This window comes from Odocoileus virginianus, chromosome 4 (assembly GCF_023699985.2).
Source record: "Odocoileus virginianus isolate 20LAN1187 ecotype Illinois chromosome 4, Ovbor_1.2, whole genome shotgun sequence".
Taxonomy (NCBI): domain Eukaryota; kingdom Metazoa; phylum Chordata; class Mammalia; order Artiodactyla; family Cervidae; genus Odocoileus; species Odocoileus virginianus.
Window position 1 is genome coordinate 68,007,362 of NC_069677.1, and position 20,579 is coordinate 68,027,940.

Here is a 20,579-nt window from a genome sequence, read left to right on the forward strand (position 1 = left end):
TTGGAACATCTTCATTGATTTTAACACATCAAATGGCATTTGATAAATTGTGGGAGAGTATATGGACCAATACATTATTGATTAACTCACCAATGCTTTCATTTAATTTGAAGTCTTAAAAAGAAAGATTGTTAGTAACTCATAACTCAATTGGTAGTCAAAGTCTTTCTGCTCTTCCTTCCACAGAAAATGCAGAAAATTGGGTCTTCTGCTTCGGAAAGTCCCTCTCCTATTCACACGCAAGACAAGCAATTTTCACTCCATGAGCTTTTTTTTTTTTTCTTTTTTGCTCATCTGCCATTTCATAGGCACTGAGGATATGGTGGTAAATAAAACAGAAAATGCCTCTTCATCTCAGGGAGACAGACAGTAAATAAACAGATTGTGCCTAATTTGGGAAATGTGAGACATTCCTTCAGTCTGGTAGAAGGAAAGGTTAGCGGGAGGAAGTTTCTATCGGTTGTGAAGACAATGGCAATCCAAAAATCCTTGGAAGAAAGACAGGAACAGCCCCCTTGGGAAGAGGTGGTCTGGGGTGACCCCAGCCACCTCAGGACCTCCTCTGGACAGTTGGTAAGTTGGAAGGAGGGGTGGAGGACAAGAGAATTGCAAATGGGCTCATTCCTAGGCCAGAGCAATTTGATCCCTGTGGTCCTGGGAGGGATGAAGGTTTGTGACTTCCTGCTCTCCTGGCCTGCCTTCTGGGAGCAAAAGTAGAGAAGAAGCACAGTTTGCATAAAACTAAAGCAGGACCCCAGGTGGCTCAGACGGTTAAGAGTCTGCCTACAATGCAGGAGACTTGGATTTGATCCCTGGGTCAGGAAGATCCCCTGGAGAATGAAATGGCAGCCCATGCCAGCATTCTTGCCTGGAGAATTCTATGGACAGAGGAGTCCGGTGGGATACTGTCCATGGGGTCGCAAAGAGTCTGACATGACTGAGAGACTAACACTTTCAAAGCCAGGCCCAGTACTGCTGGCGGCTGGAGAAAGTCCCATGACCCCTTCCTCCTGGGTCTTCAGGTGAAGACAAGTCTGAGGGAAAGTCTAATTCCCATAATAGGCACATTTAGCTGGATGAGACAAGCAAGTCAAAAGGGTGTTGCTCAACAGAAAGGGGAGGAGAAGAAAGGGCTCTGCAGAGAAGCTCAGTCAACGCCCAGTTGGTGACATTTGTCTTCAAAGGGCACGTCTTTATGCCTCATGAGAAGGAGAGAGGGCGGAGCTGGGCAGGCCTGGGCTGGGGGGAGGGGGGTGCGGGGGTGCTTCCTGGCTTCCCAGAGCCAGCCTGGAGACCAGCTGCCTACAGTCAGATGCTCTGAAGGACTTCAGGTATATACCTGGGGATCTCTGCTGTGTGTGCTCTTAGCTGAATAATTTATCTCAGATCCAGGCTTCCAGAGGTCTACATCTTCACTTTTAGTGTAGTCTCAAGAAAGTTTCTTTCAACTTAGACTTTTATGACTGATGAGTTTTCCCAGTCTTCAGAGTCACCTGAAGGATTCTACAAAGCATCAGGTAAACAAATTCAGTAGTGGAGACACCCAGGCACCTGAGAAGATGGGACATCCAAGTATGTGATTTGTTAGTATGACTGGAGACTTACGGAGCCCTGTGCTGTGCTTTGTCGATCAGTCGTGTCCGACTCTTTGCAACCCCATGGACTGCAGCCTGCCAGACTCTTCCATCCATGGGAATTCTCCAGGCAAGGATACTGGAGTGGGTTGCCATGCCCTCCTCCAGGAAGGGGCCCTAAGACAGAACTTTTGAAACTAGAGTTCTGCTGCCAATTCTAAGATGAGTGCATACCTATTAGTCACTTCAGTCATGTCCAACTCTTTGCGACTCTATGGACTGTACCTGCCAGTCTCCTCTTTCCATGGGGTTCTCCAGGCAAGAATACTGGAGTGGGTAGCCATTTCCTACTCCAGGGGATCTTCCCAACCCAGGGTTCAAACCCAAGTCTCTTGTGTCTCCTGCATTGGCAGGTGGGTTCCTTTTTTTTTTTCTTGAATCCTCCTTCTTGATTCCTTTTTTTTCCTTTCATTTATTTTTATTAGTTGGAGGCTAATTACTTTACAATATTGTAGTGGTTTTTTGCCATACATTGACATGAATCAGCCATAGATTTACATATGTTCCCCATCCCAATCCCCCCTCCTGCCTCCCTCCCCATTCCATCCCTTTGGGTCTTTCCAGTGCACCAGCCCTGAGCACTTGTCTCACAACCTGGGCTGGCGATCTGTTTCACACTTGATAATATACATGTTTCAATGCTATTCTCTCAGATCAACCCACCCTCGCCTTCTCCTGCAGAGTCCAAAAGTCTGTTCTATACATCTGTGTCTCTTTTTCTGTCCTGCATATAGGGTTATTGTTATCATCTTCTTATTTTTTTTTATTTTTTCTTCCATTTATTTTTATTAGTTGGAGGCTAATTACTTTACATCATTACAGTAGTTTTTGTCATACATTGAAATGAATTAGCCATGGATTTACATGTATTCCCCATCCCAGTCCCCCCTCCCACCTCCTTCTCCACCCGATCCCTCTGGGTCTTCCCAGTGCACCAGGCCTGAGCACTTGTCTCATGCACCCAACCTGGGCTGGTGATCTGTTTCACCCTAGATAATGTACATGTTTCAATGCTGTTCTCTTGAAACATCCCACCCTTGCCTTCTCCCAGAGTCCACAAGTCAGTTCTATACATCTGAGTCTCTTTTTCTGTTTTGCATATAGGGTTATCGTTACCATCTTTCTAAATTCCATATATATGTGTTAGTATACTGTAATGGTCTTTATCTTTCTGGCTTACTTCGCTCTGTATAATGGGCTCCAGTTTCATCCATCTCATTAGAACTGATTCAAATGTATTCTTTTTAATGGCTGAGTAATATTCCATGGTGTATATGTACCATAGCTTTCTTAGCCATTCGTCTGCTGATGTGCATCTAGGTTGCTTCCATGTCCTGGCTATTATAAACAGTGCTGCGATGAACATTGGGTATCATGTGTCTCTTTCAGATCTGGTTTTCTCAGTGTGTATGCCCAGGAGTGGGATTGGTGGGTCATATGGCAGTTCTATTTCCAGTTTTTTAAGGAATCTCCACACTGTTCTCCATAGTGGCTGTACTAGTTTGCATTCCCGGCAGGTGGGTTCTTAACCACTAGTGCCACCTGGGGAGCCCTCTAAGAAGAGTGGTCCGTGAATAGAAGGTGTAGAGGACAATACTAGCTGAGTTGTTGAATGACAATTGCTTTCTTTCATCCACTGTCCCTCACTTTTCCCCCTTAGAACCTTCTCCTGTTGTACCCCCGCCCCCATCCTCTTCTGAGAAGGAAGATCATGCCAAAGCTGTGTTTCATTGAAGACCTGTCATATACTTGCTAGGTGCTTGAGCTATGACCCCTGCCATTGCCACTACCTTGGAATAAACCTGTGCTATATGCTAGGGACTCTGCCAAGAGCTTTATGTTTATGACCTCCTTTAATTCTTACCATGACCCCAAGACTCAAAAAATAAATCTGAAACTCAACTAAGGTTCCAAATACTCCACTGCTAGGAAGTAGTGAAACTGGATTCAACACTGGGTGTACCCAGCTCCAAAACTTTTAAAGATTTTATTTTTCCATTGTTTCCCTTGTTTTCCCCCATTACTCTCTACAGTGGTTGTCAAATTGTGGTCCTGGACCAGCAGCATTAGCACCACCAGGGAACTTAGTAGAAATGCAAATTCTTGGGTCTCACCCCAGGCCCTTTGAATCAAATTCTAGGGGTAGTATCCAACAATGTATGGTTTTATAAGTCCTCCAAATGAATATGATGTTGTCTGGAGTTTGAGAACCACTGCTCTAGAGGCTCCTCTTAAGTTTTTAAGATATTCCCACCTACATTTCTTATAAACAACTAGTCAATCAACAGTTCTAGCCTCCTTTAGTACCTGCTTACTTCATGTCAATCAGCTAACTACTCATGTGATCAAAACACAGGATTTTAGTTTGGGTTGAAACTAAATATTTTTTATATAAACAATCATGAATGAATTCATGAATAAAAACAGTTGTATTTATTTTTATTAAGTAAAATTTACATATAATAAAAAGGAATATATAGTAATTGTAGAGTTTGGCAATATTCTTACAATCACCATCTCAACTATAGAACATTTCTATCCTACCTCCCCAAGAAATTTTTCATGTGCCTTTTCCTATCTTTACTTCCCTTCCCATAACATCAAATCACTGACCTATCTTATTATCATTGTAGATAAGATTTGTTTTTTTCTAGACTGTCATATAAATGGAACCATATAATATGTGATCTTTTGTGTCAACTTTCTTTCCCTCAGCACAATGTTTGAGATTCATCCAAGCTGTTATATATATATATATATATATCAGGAGATTGTTCCTCTTACTGTTAAGCAGTATTCCACTTTGTGAATATATCACAATGTATTTATTAACTTGTTGATGGATGTTTGAGTTATTTCCAGTTTGAGGCTATTAAATGTGAAACTCTTTTAGTTTTTAAAATCCTCACATTTTAATCAAGTTTGCTGGGTTCGTAATTTTTATACTAAAGTATTTCCCCTTATCACTCTAAGATATTATTCCATTGTTATCTTCCATCAGAGTTATTTAGAAGTGTGATATCAATTTGATTATTGTATTGTTTATAGTAATCTATATGGTTGTTTTTGTTTTCTCCGTAATATTTAAAGTTTTATTTTGATGTTCTAAACTTCCACCAGTGTTTTCTGTGTTACACACATCCTGCATATCTCTCCTCAGCTGTGTTTGATCAGTTATTTAACTTCTGTTATATTTTAAATTTTAAGGACTGTATTTTAAAATTTTTAGTACTCTCTTATTATTTTTAATCTATCTTTTTAAAAAATCATTTTATCCTTTTTTATGTTTTTAGATATTTTAAGCTTATTTAATTTTAATATACTTATTTATAGTTTATTTGATTATTTTTATTATCTGAAGCTCTTGCAATTCTAATTGGATTGTATGTTTCTGCTGATGCTTGCTTTCTGGTGGATTAATTTAATGTGTGTTTTGTAATTTTGGGTTATGAGCTCACATTTGGCATGGCTTTATCACAGGGAATTCTGGCTGGGCTGGTTTGAAGGTGTGCCCCTCCAGGCAGCTTTTGCATTTACTTCTTTCCAGCAGCCTACAAGTATTGCAAGCTTAAGATTCCATTTATTTTAATATATTGGCTACTAGGAAGCATAAATTCAAACCCTAAACCGGAGTCAGAGGAGGGAAGAACCTTTTTTTTAACTTAAAGAATGCGTGCTCAGTTGCTCAGTTGTGTCTGACTCTTTGCCGACCAGGCTCCTCTATCCATGGAATTTTCCAGGCAAGAATACTGAAATGAATACATTTCCTATTCCAGGGGATCTTTTCAACCCAAGGATCGAACCCGTGTCTCCTGTATCTCCTGCATTGGCAGGCAGATTCTTCACCATTGAGCTACCTGGGAAGCCCAACTCACAGAGAACCCAATCTAAATAAACAAACTTTCTTGTTGCCTCTAGGCAGATTTTGGCTTTCACATTCTCACTGAGGGACTAATCCATCAAGCATTTTGACTTTATGCAAGCCTCTCAGTTTCAGCTTCCTGCTTACACAGTGTAAACGCTCCCCACCCCCATCCCCAAGACCTATAAAACTCAAGTCCCTGGCTTTTTGCAGTTGGCAAACCCATTCTTTTTGTCAACCTCCTTTCCTACTAGCACAGGTTTTTTTGTTTGCTTGTTTTGCTACTTTCTTGCAAGGAAGGCCTATAGGGCAGGAGTCCCCAACCTCTGGGACCTAATGCCTGATGATCTGAGATGGAATTGCTATAATATTAATAGAAATAAAGTGAACAATAAATGTAATGTGATTGAATCATCTCAAAAACATCCCCGTACCACCAGTCCACGGAAAAAACGTCTTCCATAAAACCAGTCCCTGGTGCCAAAAATGTTGGGGACTGCTGGTAGGGGTCCCCAGGAGACTCAGGTAGGGGTAGGAATCTGAACCTGGAGGCGAATACCTATCTCTTCAACCCAGGAGGCTGAATGCTCAGCCTACAGCAGATTCTGGCCAGACTTCAAAGGATGAAACCCAAGGCTCCCTTATCTGTCCACTTCTGCTGCCTTCACTCATTCTCCATTTGTTTTAAAGTTTTCCTTTACTCCTCTTTCCCTTTCATCCTACATTGGCCTTTGGACAACAGCTGGGCCATTTTTTTTTTACTGTGTGTCTTTCTGACTCTAGTATATTTACTGAGAAAAAAAATAAATGTACTCTTTTATACCCCCAAACCACACACACTGTTACTAAAAGTTGTGGGGTCTGGTTGCTCACCACCCAAAAGTCAATAAACAGGCCAGGCTGGTGGGGAGGAGAGTTTGCCAGCAACTGGCGGGGAGGGCAGACATCTGTCCGAAGGCCAACTCCCCCTACTGGCAACAAGTGGGGTAAGAGCTTTTATAGACAGAAGTGGGGGGCTACATGTAAAAACAGCACAGTCAGTTCTGACAGTCATTTTTGTATTGGTCATCGATGGTCTGATCAGTGCATGTTGATTATTTTAGGTACAGTTAATCTTCAGTTCTAGGGTTGGTGTGTTTCCATTTCTTTGAAGCCAGTTCTTAGAACTATGGCAGCTCATGTCATGGGTACAGTACGATCATCATGTAGTTAACTTCTTCACCTGGGGTTTTCAGGATCTCTAAGACAGCTCACAGGATATGGCTCAGAATATTGTCTATAGCCCTTGAGAAAGAACTAAAGACTATGCTTAAGGAATACGTTATTATTATTTGGTCTTCTGTGACTATTTTCCTTTGCTCTTCTATGTTTTCATTTCTCTGAGTAAACTTTTTCTTTGTTTAAAGTTTTACTCTGGCAAAAGGCAACCAGAGGATGTGGTGAGGGGGCAAGGACCATAGGGTCCTTCCCTGTTTCAACAGCAGAACCATTTGCTTAGATTTAGAGCTTCAAAGTGTCATAATTAAAATCGGAGACTTGTGGTTTATCCATCTCAGTCCACACCTCCGTTCTTCAGAGTGTAGTTAGGGCTCAGGTCGCAACTCTCAGAACCGTGTCAGGGCAGTAAGTCAACCTGTCTTCTGACCTAGTGGGGTAGCCCATTTGAAGAACAGTCCTGAACCAAGAGTCCTTGTCCAAATGCCAGCCACACACCCCTCCTTGGTCAAGGTAATCTTCAGCTTTTTCCTGGGGTCTCAAGCAGAGTCCCACTACCCCCCCACCCCAATGCCTTCCATCTGGCCTTCCCCTGGGTCCTGCTTACTTTCGGCAGATCCATGCTCTGAAAACATGCTTTTCTTGAGTAACCGTACTGCTTAGATGCCTTGGGGTACCTTACCGTAAAGCAAGTGAGAATAAGGTTCTCAAATCAAACCCCAATCCAAGCTGCCTTTTCCAAGCTGAACTTGTTCAGTCATTCAGTCGTGTGTGACTGTTTGTGATCCCAAGAATTATAGCATGCCAGGCCTCCCTGTCCTTCAGGATCTGCTGGAGTTTCTCAAACTCATGTCCATTGATTTGGTGATACCATCCAACCATTTCATTCTCTGTTGCCCACTTTTCCTCCTGCCTTCAATCTTTCCCAGCAACAGCGACTTTTTCAATGAGCCGGCTTTTCACATCAGGTGGCCAAAGTATTGGAGCTTCAGCTTCAGCATCAGTCCTTCCAATGAATATTCAGGACTGATTTCTTTTAGGATTGACTGGCTGATTACCTTGCAGTCCAAGGGACTCTCAAGAGTCTTTTCCAGCACCACAATTTGAAGGTATCAATTCTTCAGCACTCAGCCTTCTGTATGGTCCAACTCTCACATCTGTATATAACTACTGGGAAACCAAAGCTTTGACTATATGAACCTTTGTGAGCAAAGTGATGTCTTTAGCACTCTGTTTTAACAAAACTCTTTTCCTTAGAGCATTGGAGCCAGACAGACCTGAATTTGAATCCCAGGTTGGTCACTGACCATTAGTTACTTGGCATGTGATTTCACCTCCTTGATACTTTCATCTGTAAAATGGAGATGTTTAAACATAGCTCAGAGCTCTTGTAAGAAAACAAGATGAAGGATGTCTGGTGCCCAGCCCAAAGTAGAGTAGAGGTACGCAGGTGTGAGTTCTCATGTCTTGGCTTCACCAGCCAAGCCAGAAATGCTGGCTACATAACTGAGAGGCTCCAGCTGAAGTTTGAAGCCTAGGGGCTGGTGGCCTGTTGTACATGAGGGGTGGGCACTGGGTATTTGCTGGACAGAGTGTTCTGTATGGGGCCAGGGGTTCTGTGGGAGCCCAACCAGCCAAAAATGAGGTCACCAGGACACCTATGCCTGGCTGTGCCAAGTTTTGAGCATACATTGCTCATAGTCCTGCTGAGATTTGCAAAGGAAAGGAAAGTTCCTTTGGGTTGTACTTGTGATCTTTGAGCTTGTTATCTTCAAAGTCATAAGCCTGGACCACTGGACTATAAAACTAGCTCATTCTAACATGTTCTCCCTGCAGCTTGCTCCTTGCCATCCAGCACACACCCACGGTAACCAGAGGCCACCACCATGACAAGGGACCAGAATGGAACTTGGGAGATGGAGAGTAATGACAACTTTGAAGGCTACATGAAGGCCCTGGGTAAGGGGGATGCAGGAGGTGGGAGAGAGGGGAGGTGAAAAAGGGAGAGAGGGGACAGCTTTGTAAGGACTGTGGTCTGGTCCCTCTGACAGTGCCACTGTGGAGTTCCCCAGACCTGTGTGCAAGTCTTGCTCCCCACTTCTTACTAGTTGTGTAGTATCAGGCAGGCCATACTCATTTGCTGAGGCTCAGATTCCTCGTTGGCAAGCTGGGAACAATAATAAATGAGGCTATGTCTAGAAGGTTCTCGGCACACAGAAAAGATTCACTGAATGGAGAATGCACATACACACACACACACACACACACACACATGCACACATAAGGAAAACCAGACTTGAGAGAAGAACACAACAGGTCTCCTTTCCTTGTGATCACCACCAGCTGGATCTGATATTATACACAGATGACCCCTGCATTGCTCCTTTGTTAGTCTTGCAGTGGAGAAGCAAAAAAAAAAAAAAAAGAGTGGCTAACAAATCTCTCAGCCGAGAGAGAGTCAGGCCCACAGAAGGTTAGGAAGGGCTTTCGTCACACAGATCAGACAATTTACTGTTCGCCTGACTTCTGAACTAGACGCCAGTCCAGGGTCTCCATCAGCATGTGTACTGAGTTAATCTCTTGTGGGATCTCTTGTGGGGCAGGCAGAAAAAACATGAAACCAGAGGAGCTGGGCCCATGGAGGGGAGTTTACTTTTGGGGGCAGCTACTGTAGGCCCCAGGTAGTGCTAGTGGTAAAGAATCCTCCTGCCAAAGCAGCAGACACAAGAGATGCAGTCTCAGTCCCTGGGTTGGGAAGATCCCCTGGAGAAGGAAATGGCAACCCACTCCAGTATTCTTGCCTGGAGAATCCCATGGACAGAGGAGCCTGGTGGCCTAGAGTCCAAGGGGTCTCAAAGAGTTAGACATGACTGAAAGTGACTTAGCACACACTGTAGGCCAGGCCCCAGACAAGGAACCTTGCCTGTCCTTATTCCTGTGATGGCCTCTGGATCACCTTTTCTAGCTTTATGTCTCTCCACATAGAGAATTCCCAACTGGAACTTCTCTATACCAAGCAGGAGAAAAATGGCTACAAGTGGGGTTTGAGGCCCAATAATTTGGATGTGATGATAGAATGTCTCATCAAGAATGGGAATCATAGGTTTTTCTGTACAATTCACTTTTACCTTGAAGACACTTCCACCATGTCAATGAATAAGAAGAGCTCATGTGACATGTTGTGCAATTTTCAGAGACTGGAATTTCTTCATGGACTTTAGACATGTTTCCAACACTGAATAGATTTTTTTCCTCCTGGCTACAGTGTTGGGCTTCCCAGGTGGTGCTAGTGGTAAAGAACCCAGCTACCAGTGCAGGAGACGTAAGAGATGTGGGTTTGATCCCTGGGTCAGAAAGATCCCCTGGAGGAAGGCATGGCAACCCACTCTAGTATTCTTGCCTGGAGAATCCCATAGACAGAGGAGCCTGGTAGGCTACCATCCATAAGTGTTGTAGAGTCAGATACAACTGAAGCAACCTAGCCTGCATGCACACACAGAGTGTTACCAATATACTTGGGAGAGGAGGGAGGAGGTAAAAAATCCTCCTACCAGAGCCCTAACCCTGTTGCCCCTGCTTTTTGTATTGAGTGAGGATAGTAAATGGAATCCTGTCTCTACACGTGGGTAAATACTCTGGAGCTGAGCTCGGGACTAGGATTCTGAACAACATCATACAGAGGAGGAAACCAAACCAGAAGTTCAGCTGAGGCTTTCTCTCTGACCAATTTTTTAACCTTTCTGACCTAGTCTCTTCATCCACCAAATAGAGATACCAGCCTTGCCTGTTTCTCCAGATGATGTTGGATGTGCTTGTTATTTGGAATGACTGAAAGTACTTTAACAAGAGCTATTCGGTGGTTTCAAGCTGAACAAGCCCAATTCAGGGAATATAATCAAAAAGCAATTTTGTGTCCCTTGCCACTTATTCTTAAATAATAAAAAGTCCTTTGGTGACTTTAGGTACAAAATCAAGTCTCAGTTTAGTTTTCTTCTGTACAGGGTGGGCCCCTGGAGCCCCTCTTTCTAGGCTGGAGGTGAAAGGCATGCAGTCCTGTTACCATCCCCTGACCCCTCTGGGGGGGGGGGTGGTGCCAGGAAGCAGGGCACCCTATCAGCTCTTTCAAACAATCCTCTTCTAAAAGCCTTCACTGAACTCTTTCACCTCAACTTACAGCCTCCTGATGGAGGAGGAGTGTTTGGATCATGAATGTGAAGTGTGGCTGTCTTGTTGCAGGAGGTGTTGGAGGAAGTGGTCTTTCTGGTTCTCCTTGGCATTGGACACCTCTTATTTCTTAGATTTGCAGTCATGACTTTCCATTCAACATCTTACTATGTTGATTTCACTCTAGCGAGCCAAAGGGTTGGCCTCTTTGTACCAGTCTCTGCAGTGCAGAGGGGTGGGCTCACAATTCCTGGTGGAGACTAACACCACAGGGAATGGTACCAGCTAACCCCAGAATGCAGATGTGCCCCGTGCCTCAGCTTGCCCAGCTGCCTCAGTGTTCCTATGGTGTCCTAGGAATGTGACCCAGCTTGAACCCATGACTCTGTGCAGAAACACCGCTGCCAGAGTCACCTTCCCACTGCAAGAGAGGACCCCTGACCCGGCTCATCTGCCCGCGGGGACACAAGTGGGCCAGGCAGGCACTGGCAGTGACTGGAGACAGGTCTCAAGGGCTCAGCCAGAAGCAGCTGAGTGGGGCTGCACATCCCTGCTCACCACCCTGCAATTGAATCTGCTAACAGAAACCCAGCAGATCCATACAGTTCCCTCCACATCCACCTCACAAGACAAAGGTTACGGCCCCAATAAGGACAAGTCAAAGCCTGTCTTTCTTGCCCCTTGGAGCATGAGGCCCTTGGCATTTGGGAAGAACATATGTGGAGATCCTCCCAAGTCCCCAGAAATGGAAATAACACAAAGTATAACTCCATCCCCTAACAAAGAGCCTTTGCTTTCTTAGACCTTAGTCCCTAGCACCAGCGAGTCGGCTTTCTCTGTGAACCTGGAAGCCAATTCCAGAGGAAGGAAGTATTCCTCTTTTGGGGGGGGGGAGGGGGTTGGGGGACAAACTGGCTTTGTTCCCAGCTGGCAACTCACTCCACACCCAGCCTCCCCACATGACCTGGCTGCCAGCCTCAGCAGTGACATGTCAGGGCAACCTTTGGGCTTGCCCCAAATTAGCCAGGTCATTAGCTGTTCAGAGAGTGAGTGCCAAGGGTCAATGGTACCTTGTTTCCTGGTGTTCCTTAAGGCCCTAGATTCTTTCCTGACAGTGAGAAGAGCAGCCAGTGAACTCCTCTTCCCTGAGGAATCTGTCATGTCCTGAGGTCCTCCTTCAACTTGGATCAGGGGGTCAGAGAATGGAGGAGCGATCTTCAGTCTAAGGGGCAGACCCCTCAAAGTGAGGTCCCAGTGCTGTGACAGGACAGCAGGGGAGAGTCCATCCACTCTGCTCCAGAGTGAAGCCAGCACTGCATGTACATGGGGGATCATTCAGCTTCTCTACCAAAGCTTTAGACGTTGCCCGTGGAAGCCAGGGACTGTGCCATCTGAGGCAGGCCCAGGCCCAGTCTCTGTTCTCAAAGAACTGAAAATGGCGCAGCCAGTCAAGCTATAGCCGTGTACAAGTTGCATTCCTATTTTCTACTACAGTGTGATTAAATCATCCCCAAAACATAGAGGCTTTATTGTCTTATACAGTGATCTTATTATTGCCTCTCGTAGATGTGGGAGCTGACCAGGTTCACCTAGAGAGGTCTTGCTAGGAGGCTCTCGCTCCAGTGGCTGGGCCAGCTCAAAGGCTTCCTCATTCCTGTGTCTAGCATTCGGTGCTGGCCAGCCCCTGAGACCTCAGCCAGGGCTATGGTCTACTCGTGGTGTCCTTCATGGCCTGGGTTTCCTCACATCACCCTGGCTGTGTGCAAGGAGAGAGGAGGCAGCAGCTGAATGACCTTTTATGACCCAAACCCAGAAGTCACATAGCATCACTTCTGTTGTATTCTATTGGTTGAAGCAGTCCTGAGTCCACCTATATTCAAAGGAAAGGTACATAGACCCCGCCTCTCAAAATGTCAAAATCACATTGTAAGAACATCCAGTAGGATGAGACATAGTGTTGCAACACTATGTTGCAACAGCTATTTAAGAAAGTATAATCTGCCACAGATGGGACAGCAGGTGATTCTGTCCCTTGGGTCTGAAAGGACTATAGTGACAATAGAACAATGGTGACCGCAAGCGTGTAAGCTGTGTGGTGATGGATGGTAACCAGGCTTGTGGTGAGAACCACTCTGCAATCTACACAGATACTGAATTATGATGCTATACATTTGAAATTTACATAGTTGTTTTTTTTTTAAGCTTGTGTGGTGGTGGGTGCTGGTTGGAGAGCTACAATAGACGTGTCATTGAAGGCTTCCTGGGACTTCCCCAGTTGTCCAGTGGCTAAGACTCTGTGACTACAATGCAGGGGGGCCTGAGTCTAATCTCTGGTCAGTCAGGCAACTAGATCCAACATGCTGCAACTAAGACCCAGCACAGCCAAATAAAATAATAATAATTTTTTAAAAACCTAATTAGCTAAAATTGTAGATGCCTATTCTTCGGGCTTCCCTGGTGGCTCAGTGGTAAAGAATCAGCCTGCAATCCTGGAGACACAGGAGACTTGGGTTCAATCCCTGGGTCGGGAAGTTCCCCTGGAGGAGGAAAAGGCAACCCACCCCAGTATTCTTGCCTGGAAAATCCCATGGACAGAGGAGCCCGTGGGCTACAGCCTATAGGGTCACCAGAGTTGGACGTGACTGAGTGACAGAGCAGGCATGCATGAAGTCTTCCTAAGTACTTCTGGGTGGAGTTTGGAAGGAAGGAGAGGAGTGCTCCACACAGAGATAGAGCTAGCCCTGGCCCTGTGGGCATATGCCAAGTTTGAATTGATAAGGATGTTTGTGGCCAAGAGAAGCAGGAGTCATATTACCAAGGCAGTGGGGCAAGAAGAGTCAAAGAGGTACCAGGGCCGGATCATGAAGTGATGTATCACATGTGGACATCACCCAAGGACATCATGCAAGAAGAGAATCCTGGGAAGAACTGTAGAGAGAAGAGAGAGTCCATGAATGCCCTGACAGCCAGCAGAGATGGTCAGAGAACTGAAGAAGTGGTTACAGTGGCCCTGGGAAGATGCAAGAGCGGTGCCAAGGAGGGCAGCCAGGGGGTTGTCCATAGCAGGAAACAGACCAGATTTGGTGGCTAAGTGGAGAAGAGGCAAGAATGAGCCTAGAAAACAAAACACCACCATGTAATTTTAATCAGGAAAATAGGAGTGTATAATGGAAGGCATCTCTTCTGAAAATACCCAGTTAACATTGAACTTAGAATCTTTTGGGAAATTTTTATTCCAAACATTGTAAACATCAGGAAAAATACAATTCCCTTAATTCATACAAAAAAGTGAGGATCATCTTCAATGAAGAGCATCTTTTCACTGAAATTTTCATGCATAGATTTAAAAGAGCAGTGGCCACTGCAAAAAGTCCTAGTGGGTCTCTGAAAAATTTTACCAGGATGGCAGTAGCCTTAGAGACTGAAGTCAAGGAGCTCCCACCTGAATGGTCTATGCCAGGAAGCATTTCCTGATTACCCACAAGATTCAAAAGCCTTACACTCTGAAGGAACCAAAGTGTAACATCAGAGGTGAGCACAGGTACAAATAATTCTCATGCCATGATAAGTATCATGTTATCATGAGCTTCCTATATATTTTTTCATTCATTTAATTAATTCAGCTTCAACAAATGCATGAGCACCTATGGCACACCAGGAAGTGCACCGGGCATTAGCGAAGTGTAGTAAATGAGGCAAAAAACTCCCTTCCTTTGTGGAGCATGCATGCTAGTAGGAGAGAGAGTAGCAGTTTAAGATGATGTACTTTAAAGAAAATAGAAAAGAATTCTTAGGGGGAGAGTGATGGGTGAGCAGGGAAGGCTGTCTGAGGAGGTGACCCTGGAGGTGAGGCTTGAATGCTGAAAAGCGATGCTTCAGGTACAACAAGTACACAGGCTCTGGGTGTGTTCGAGAAACATGCAAAGACTGGTGTGCTGGCATGTGCTGAACCCAGTGGTAGGTCAGGCCTTATGATGGGCAGACTTAATCCATCTTATTTATATTCTTTAAGGTTTGCTATGGCTACAGTGTGAAGAATGAATCACAGGAGGGCAAGACTAGAAACAAGCAGGCCCACTCAGGAGGTTTCTGTGTTATTCAGGCAAGAAATGCTGGTGGGTTGGGTTGGGGCGATACCCAGGACTAAAGAAGAGAAGATAGAGATTCAGTGAATATTTTGGAGATAAAGCCAACAGGGCTTTCAGATGAAAATTGAATCGGAAGAAATGCAGGTGGCCCCCAGGTTGAAGCCTACATAGTTGGGAAGACCATAACTCCATCAGCTGACATGGGGAAACATGGAGAGGAGTAAGTTTGGATGGGGTGCTGGGTAGGGGGCGATGCATTAAGAATTCTGAGCTGCTTATTTTGATTTCAGATGGTTGTGATGCATCCAAAGAGAGTGTTAAAATTGGCATCTTGATATAAGATCTAGAACTCAGGGTAGAGTCAGGGATAAAGCCAAAGGAATGCTTTCCATCTTAAGGAGTGAAGAAGCTGAAGGTCAGGAAAGTGGAGAAACTTTCCAGGGGTCACTTCTGGATGGAAAATGGTGTTGCTCAGACATGAGCCCAGTGTGTCTGCTTCTAGCCCCCAAGCCCTTGCTGCAGCACTGTCCCAGGTGCCGCCGCTGCTGCTAAGTTGCTCAGTCGTGTCTGACTCTGTGCGACCCCATAGACGGCAGCCCACCAGGCTCCTCCATCCCTGGGATTCTCCAGGCAAGAACACTGGAGTAGGTTGCCATTTCCTTCTCCAATGCATGCATGCATGCTAAGTAGCTTCAGTCATGTCCGACTCTGTGCGACCCTATGGAAAGCAGCCCACCAGGCTCCTCTATCCACAGGATTCTCTAGGCAAGAATACTGGAGTGGGTTGCCATTTCCTTCTCCCAGGTGAGGGTACTAATATGGAGTTAGGGGAGAGAGAGCTTCACAGTGAGCAAGGTTCGTCAGGATGGGGACCTCCAAAGAAGGCAGGAGAAACGCTCAGAACACTGGAGACACACTACAGAAACACTGCAAGAGAATAATTCAGAGTCCCTGGGTAGAAATGAATGAATAAATGAATATATGAATGAATGTCTGATGACCTAACAAAGAGTTAGTTTCACGACATTTAAATTGCTGCTGGTGTTCACAAATCAATGAAGGTAGACACTTGCCAAAATCTTTACTTGATTGGATTTTCAAACAGGGACAGTGTTGTTGGAAAAACCCAGCTGAAGATAAGTTTGGTCCCTTGCTATGGGTCTTCCCTGGTCTGTACTGGCAACTCCTCCTCCCTGACCTCCATCCCAGTGGTGAGGACCAGACTTTGGGTGGGGCACCAAGCCATTTCTTCAACCTAGAGAAGAAGCAGTGTTTGATTCAATTTGCATAGAGATAAAAAGTACAAGGGAGCCTGCAGGGTCCCCAGGGTCTCCAGCCTGCCTCTGCTGTCTAGGGAAGGCTTTGAATATATTTGGAGAAGTCCATGAGGGTGAGAGAGGAGGAGGCAGGAGGGGGCAAAGACAGTTCCTCTCTTAATGGATTGTCCCGAGGAGGAAATGGCATGGAAAGATGGAGAAGATTGCTCTTTCACTCTGCTTCTCACAACTGCCTAAGTGCTGATGACTTGTGAATTAAGAGTCCAGGTTTGAAGTCCATGGAAGCTGCACTTGGAATGGGTCTCAGATTTCATGTGATGAATCCGTGTGCATCTCTGTTCTTTAATTTACAAAGCTCGCCTGCCCTTTTAGCCTACCACTTTAGCTTTTTCCACAAGCACATTACAAAGCATTTTAATGTTGAGTAGCATACTCATATTTCAACTTTATGGCTTGCATTGTTCAAAATGCAGTTATGAAAAGTATGCTTTAATAAAGTCACTTCAGTGGTTTTTTTTTTTTTCCTTCTGCAGCAGCTACAAGCCATATATATTATTCAGAAATAGCTTGCCTTTGGACCTTCTCCTCTGAGATAGAAATTCATTTCACCTGGCTATAAATCAAGCTCAGAGATACCTTTAATCCAGAAAAGCAGATCAAATATATTTGATAACCCTGGTGTTCAAATACCATATCAGGAAAATAATTTTCCCTGCAAAGTACAAAAAGGAAGTATTTTTGTAATCTCTGTGTGTGTGTGCTTGTGTATTCTACAGCAGCAGTTAAACCTTTCCTTTTGATTAGAAATATCGAGAATCCACCAAGAGAATGTTTGGCTCCCTTCCCTGGGGTGGAGCAGAGGTGACATGATTAACTAGCTGGCGCACATGGTAAACAGAGGCCAAGAGGTCAAGCTATTTTTCAATCCAGAGAAGAAACGATGTTTGATTCAATTTGCATAGAGCCTCTAATAAGATACCCTGGCTCTGGTCAGAAAGACTGACTGGGGCTGGTATTTCCAGGACAAACCTGTTCTCTTGGCAATAGACATTTTTAGATGCAATCTACCTCTCTGAACAACCAGGGACAAGCAATAATTTCTGTTTGGGGAGACTTAGTTGTAAATGATAAACAGAATGTACTTGTAGGCAAAGAGTCAGGAGCACTTCCTAGCTGGGTACCTCTGAACTGGTCACTTAAATTCTCTGAGCTTTGATTTCCATATCTGTAGAGTAAAAATAGACTTGCTCTCTGAAGACCACTTAAATTTAGATTTCTAAATTTCTCTGTAATTCCCAATTCTTCCTTAGTACAGTTGACCCTTGAACAATAGGGGCAGGGGGGTGGGTGTGCAGTGGGGGCAAGTTAAGGGTCTTAACTCTTCACGCAGTCAAAACTGTGCACAGTACATGTAGTTGGCCCTCCCTATATATGTAGTTCCTCCGTATCCATGGTTTTGCATCTGCAAATTTAACCAACCACAGATGGTATAGTTCTGTAGCTACTATTGAAAAAAATCCATATATCAGTGGACCTGCACAGTTCAAACCTGTGTCATTCAAGAGTCAGCCATGGTTTTGTGTGACACCCTCCCCTCTGTTTCATCAGGTTAACACATGATCCGTGGTTTTATTTCCTCGTCTCCTACCTGTGACTCTAACAGGGTTTAGCATAGCCTGGACCTCACTCAGCACAAAGGACTAGAGCAGGAACTCAAGTTTCTACCCTTTGGCCAAACTATGGTGTGAGGAAACCAGTCCATGCAAACGAAGGTCTGATCAGGCTGGATTAAATGCCCTTGTGGGAAGCCAGGGCTGTATGAGGGAGGGAGAGCGTAGATTAGTCAGCATTCTGACTGTTCCTTCAGAGTCCAGGACCCTTGGTCTGTGTGGAATGTCAGATGGCTGTGGAGATGCATAAATAGGATCTGAATGCTGATCTGGCCACTGTTTTGTTTTTTAAGCATTTAAAAAATATTTTTATTTATCTTTGGCCATGTTGTGTGGCTTGCAGGACCTTAGTTCCCTGGTCAGGGATTGAACACTGGCCCTGGCAGTGAAACCCTGGAATTCTAACCATTAGACCACCAGGCCTTCCTGACCACTGTTTGATCAGAACAGAAAAGATCAAAGAGAAGGGGCCAATTGCATCAAATACCCACCAGCTCCTTGGCACTGGGTAAAGCACTTTCCTATCATTTTAATGGAATCCTTACATAAATAATGCTATGAGATGAGCTTTCTTTCCCCACTTTACTGTGAGAAACAGACTCAGGACAGGAAAGTGAGTTCCCTGAGGTCACACAGCTGGGAGATCAGAGACAGGATCTTTGCCCAGATCTCACCCTCACTCTTTTACACCAGGAATTCTAATTGTGGACATGTGCAGAATTGCTTAGAAGGCTTGTAAAAACAAGAAGGACCCAACCCTCTACTATAGGTTTAGGGTGGATCACAGAATATACATTTCTAAAAGGTTTTCATGTACCTGCTTGCTGGCCCAGGGGTCTTACTTGGGGAACCACTGTCCTAGACCACAGTGCCCACATTAACCAATCCATAAGTATCTCTTGAGCTCCTACTGTGTGCCCAGCTCTGGGCCTGGTTCTATGGGGACACAGAGCAAAAAGCCAACATCATCCTTGGCCTCACAGTGTTGAGACTTTGGAGAAAAGAGCAACGAACCCCACGAAAAACAGGAGAATGTCAGGTAGTGCCTCCTGGGAGCTAAAATTCTGGGCCTGGAAAGCAGGTGAGGAAGGAGGCAAGAAAGGGTAGAATGTGCTGGAGCAGGTGAGGCTGGGTGGAGAGGGGCAGGGATTCAGGGAAAGAGGTACAGGGAGTATCTGGAAAAATGCAAAGGACTCCAAGGAAACCAGCCTGTGCAGTCAGGGGACTGATTTCAATGATGTCAGCAGCTACCACTTAAGGAACCATTACCATAGCCACCGGCTCCCAGGCAGAACTCTCCTACACCATCACATTTAATCCTCAAAATAGCCTGATGCAGTTAGTAAATAACTCACTTACAGCTGCTGCTCTGTGCTGCTTCCAGATCTGGACCCTAGTGACCAGGGATGTGGCTAAAGTTAGACTCCCAGACATCACCTGGCTCATTAGGCTGTATTTCTGGGGCAGAAGGAGAGAAACATGAGTCGGAGGGTGATATTAGCCTCTGCCTAGCATAAGCACATGTTTATACCAACTGGAAGGTGGAAGACTCTTTTTCAGCTTTTAGCAATTTTAAGGAAGGATTCACTTTAAAATCAGAAATACTTGACCACTTGGTCCTGCTTAGTCCTCCTTTCCAAACAAGACAACTGTTGCCTTAAAGGGAGAAAAATTGAACAGGGGATATTTTCACAACTGCAGGGACCAGGAGACAGAGATAAAGACCTCAGGAGGAGTTTTGTCAGCCCTTCCTTCCTTCTGTGAAACCCTGACCAGCTGGAAATCCCACCATAGAGGGTTCTACAGCCACCTAACGTTGGGAAAGGGCTTCCCAGGTTGTGCTAGTGGTATAGAACCCATCTGCCCACGCAGGAGATGTAAGAGAAGCAGGTTCAATCTCTGGATCAGAAAGTTCCCCTGGAGGAGAGCACAGAAACCCACTTCAGTATTCTTGCCTGGAGAATCCCATGGACAGAGGAGCCTGGCAGGCTACAGTCCATAGGGTCGAACAGAGTCAGACACAGCTGAGCGACTTAGCACACACGCAAAGTTGGGAGAGGCTACATCGTGTACCCTGCTGTTGGAGCTACAAAGAATCTTTTCCAGGTTAAAGGCTCCTTGAAGTTTTTCAGCATAGAAAACAGCCAGCCTGTCTTGATTTTAACTCCTCATTTCTCAAACTTAGTTGATCATGAGCTCCCATTTGAAAATAATTTTGACCACTAGTCTTTTATGGACTGAACCCATGGCAAATACCATGAGGCACCCTGGGCTCTGTGAATGCTGGCCGAGATGCCCAGGGGCTTCACAGTGGCAGAGAGGGCATTTATCTCCCCCCACACCCTGGGGCCTACACACCTACCCCCCAAACACCCAGGCTGTATGGCTTGAAAGTGCCCAGGTACCATTTTGTAAGTCACAAGGCTGAAGCTATCAGAAAACGTCCAGGGTTGGAGTGTAGTTCTTCCAGTTCTGAATTCCTGTAGAGTCGTAGGCCTAGTAAGCAATTTCTGTCTGGTGAGGACAGTGCACATGAACTCTGGGGAACATCAACTGCTCCAAACAGGGAGGGCTCACATAGTTGGATTGAGAAGCCCTGTGGCTCCAGGGGAAATGTAGAGTCAGAAGTTCTTGGTATCTTGGGCAGCCCCTGAAAGTGCACAAACTGG

At 45.1% G+C, this 20,579-nt stretch overlaps 1 protein-coding gene across 3 annotated transcripts in view; it reads left to right on the top strand.

The window, feature by feature from the left end:
• The first annotated feature begins 379 nt into the window (after positions 1-379).
• The window catches only part of RBP2 (retinol binding protein 2), a 34,661-nt gene continuing 14,461 nt past the window's right edge, over positions 380-20,579 (top strand). The window contains exons 1-2 of one of the 3 annotated variants that reach the window (XM_070465900.1): positions 380-573; positions 8,548-8,670. In XM_070465900.1, coding sequence (XP_070322001.1) covers positions 8,598-8,670 — 73 coding nt within the window. In that variant the 5' untranslated portion in view covers positions 380-573; positions 8,548-8,597. Of the gene's footprint in view, positions 574-1,277; positions 1,518-8,547; positions 8,671-20,579 lie in introns of those variants that run through there. The other 2 variants (XM_020905081.2, XM_020905080.2) reach the window with 2 other exon arrangements.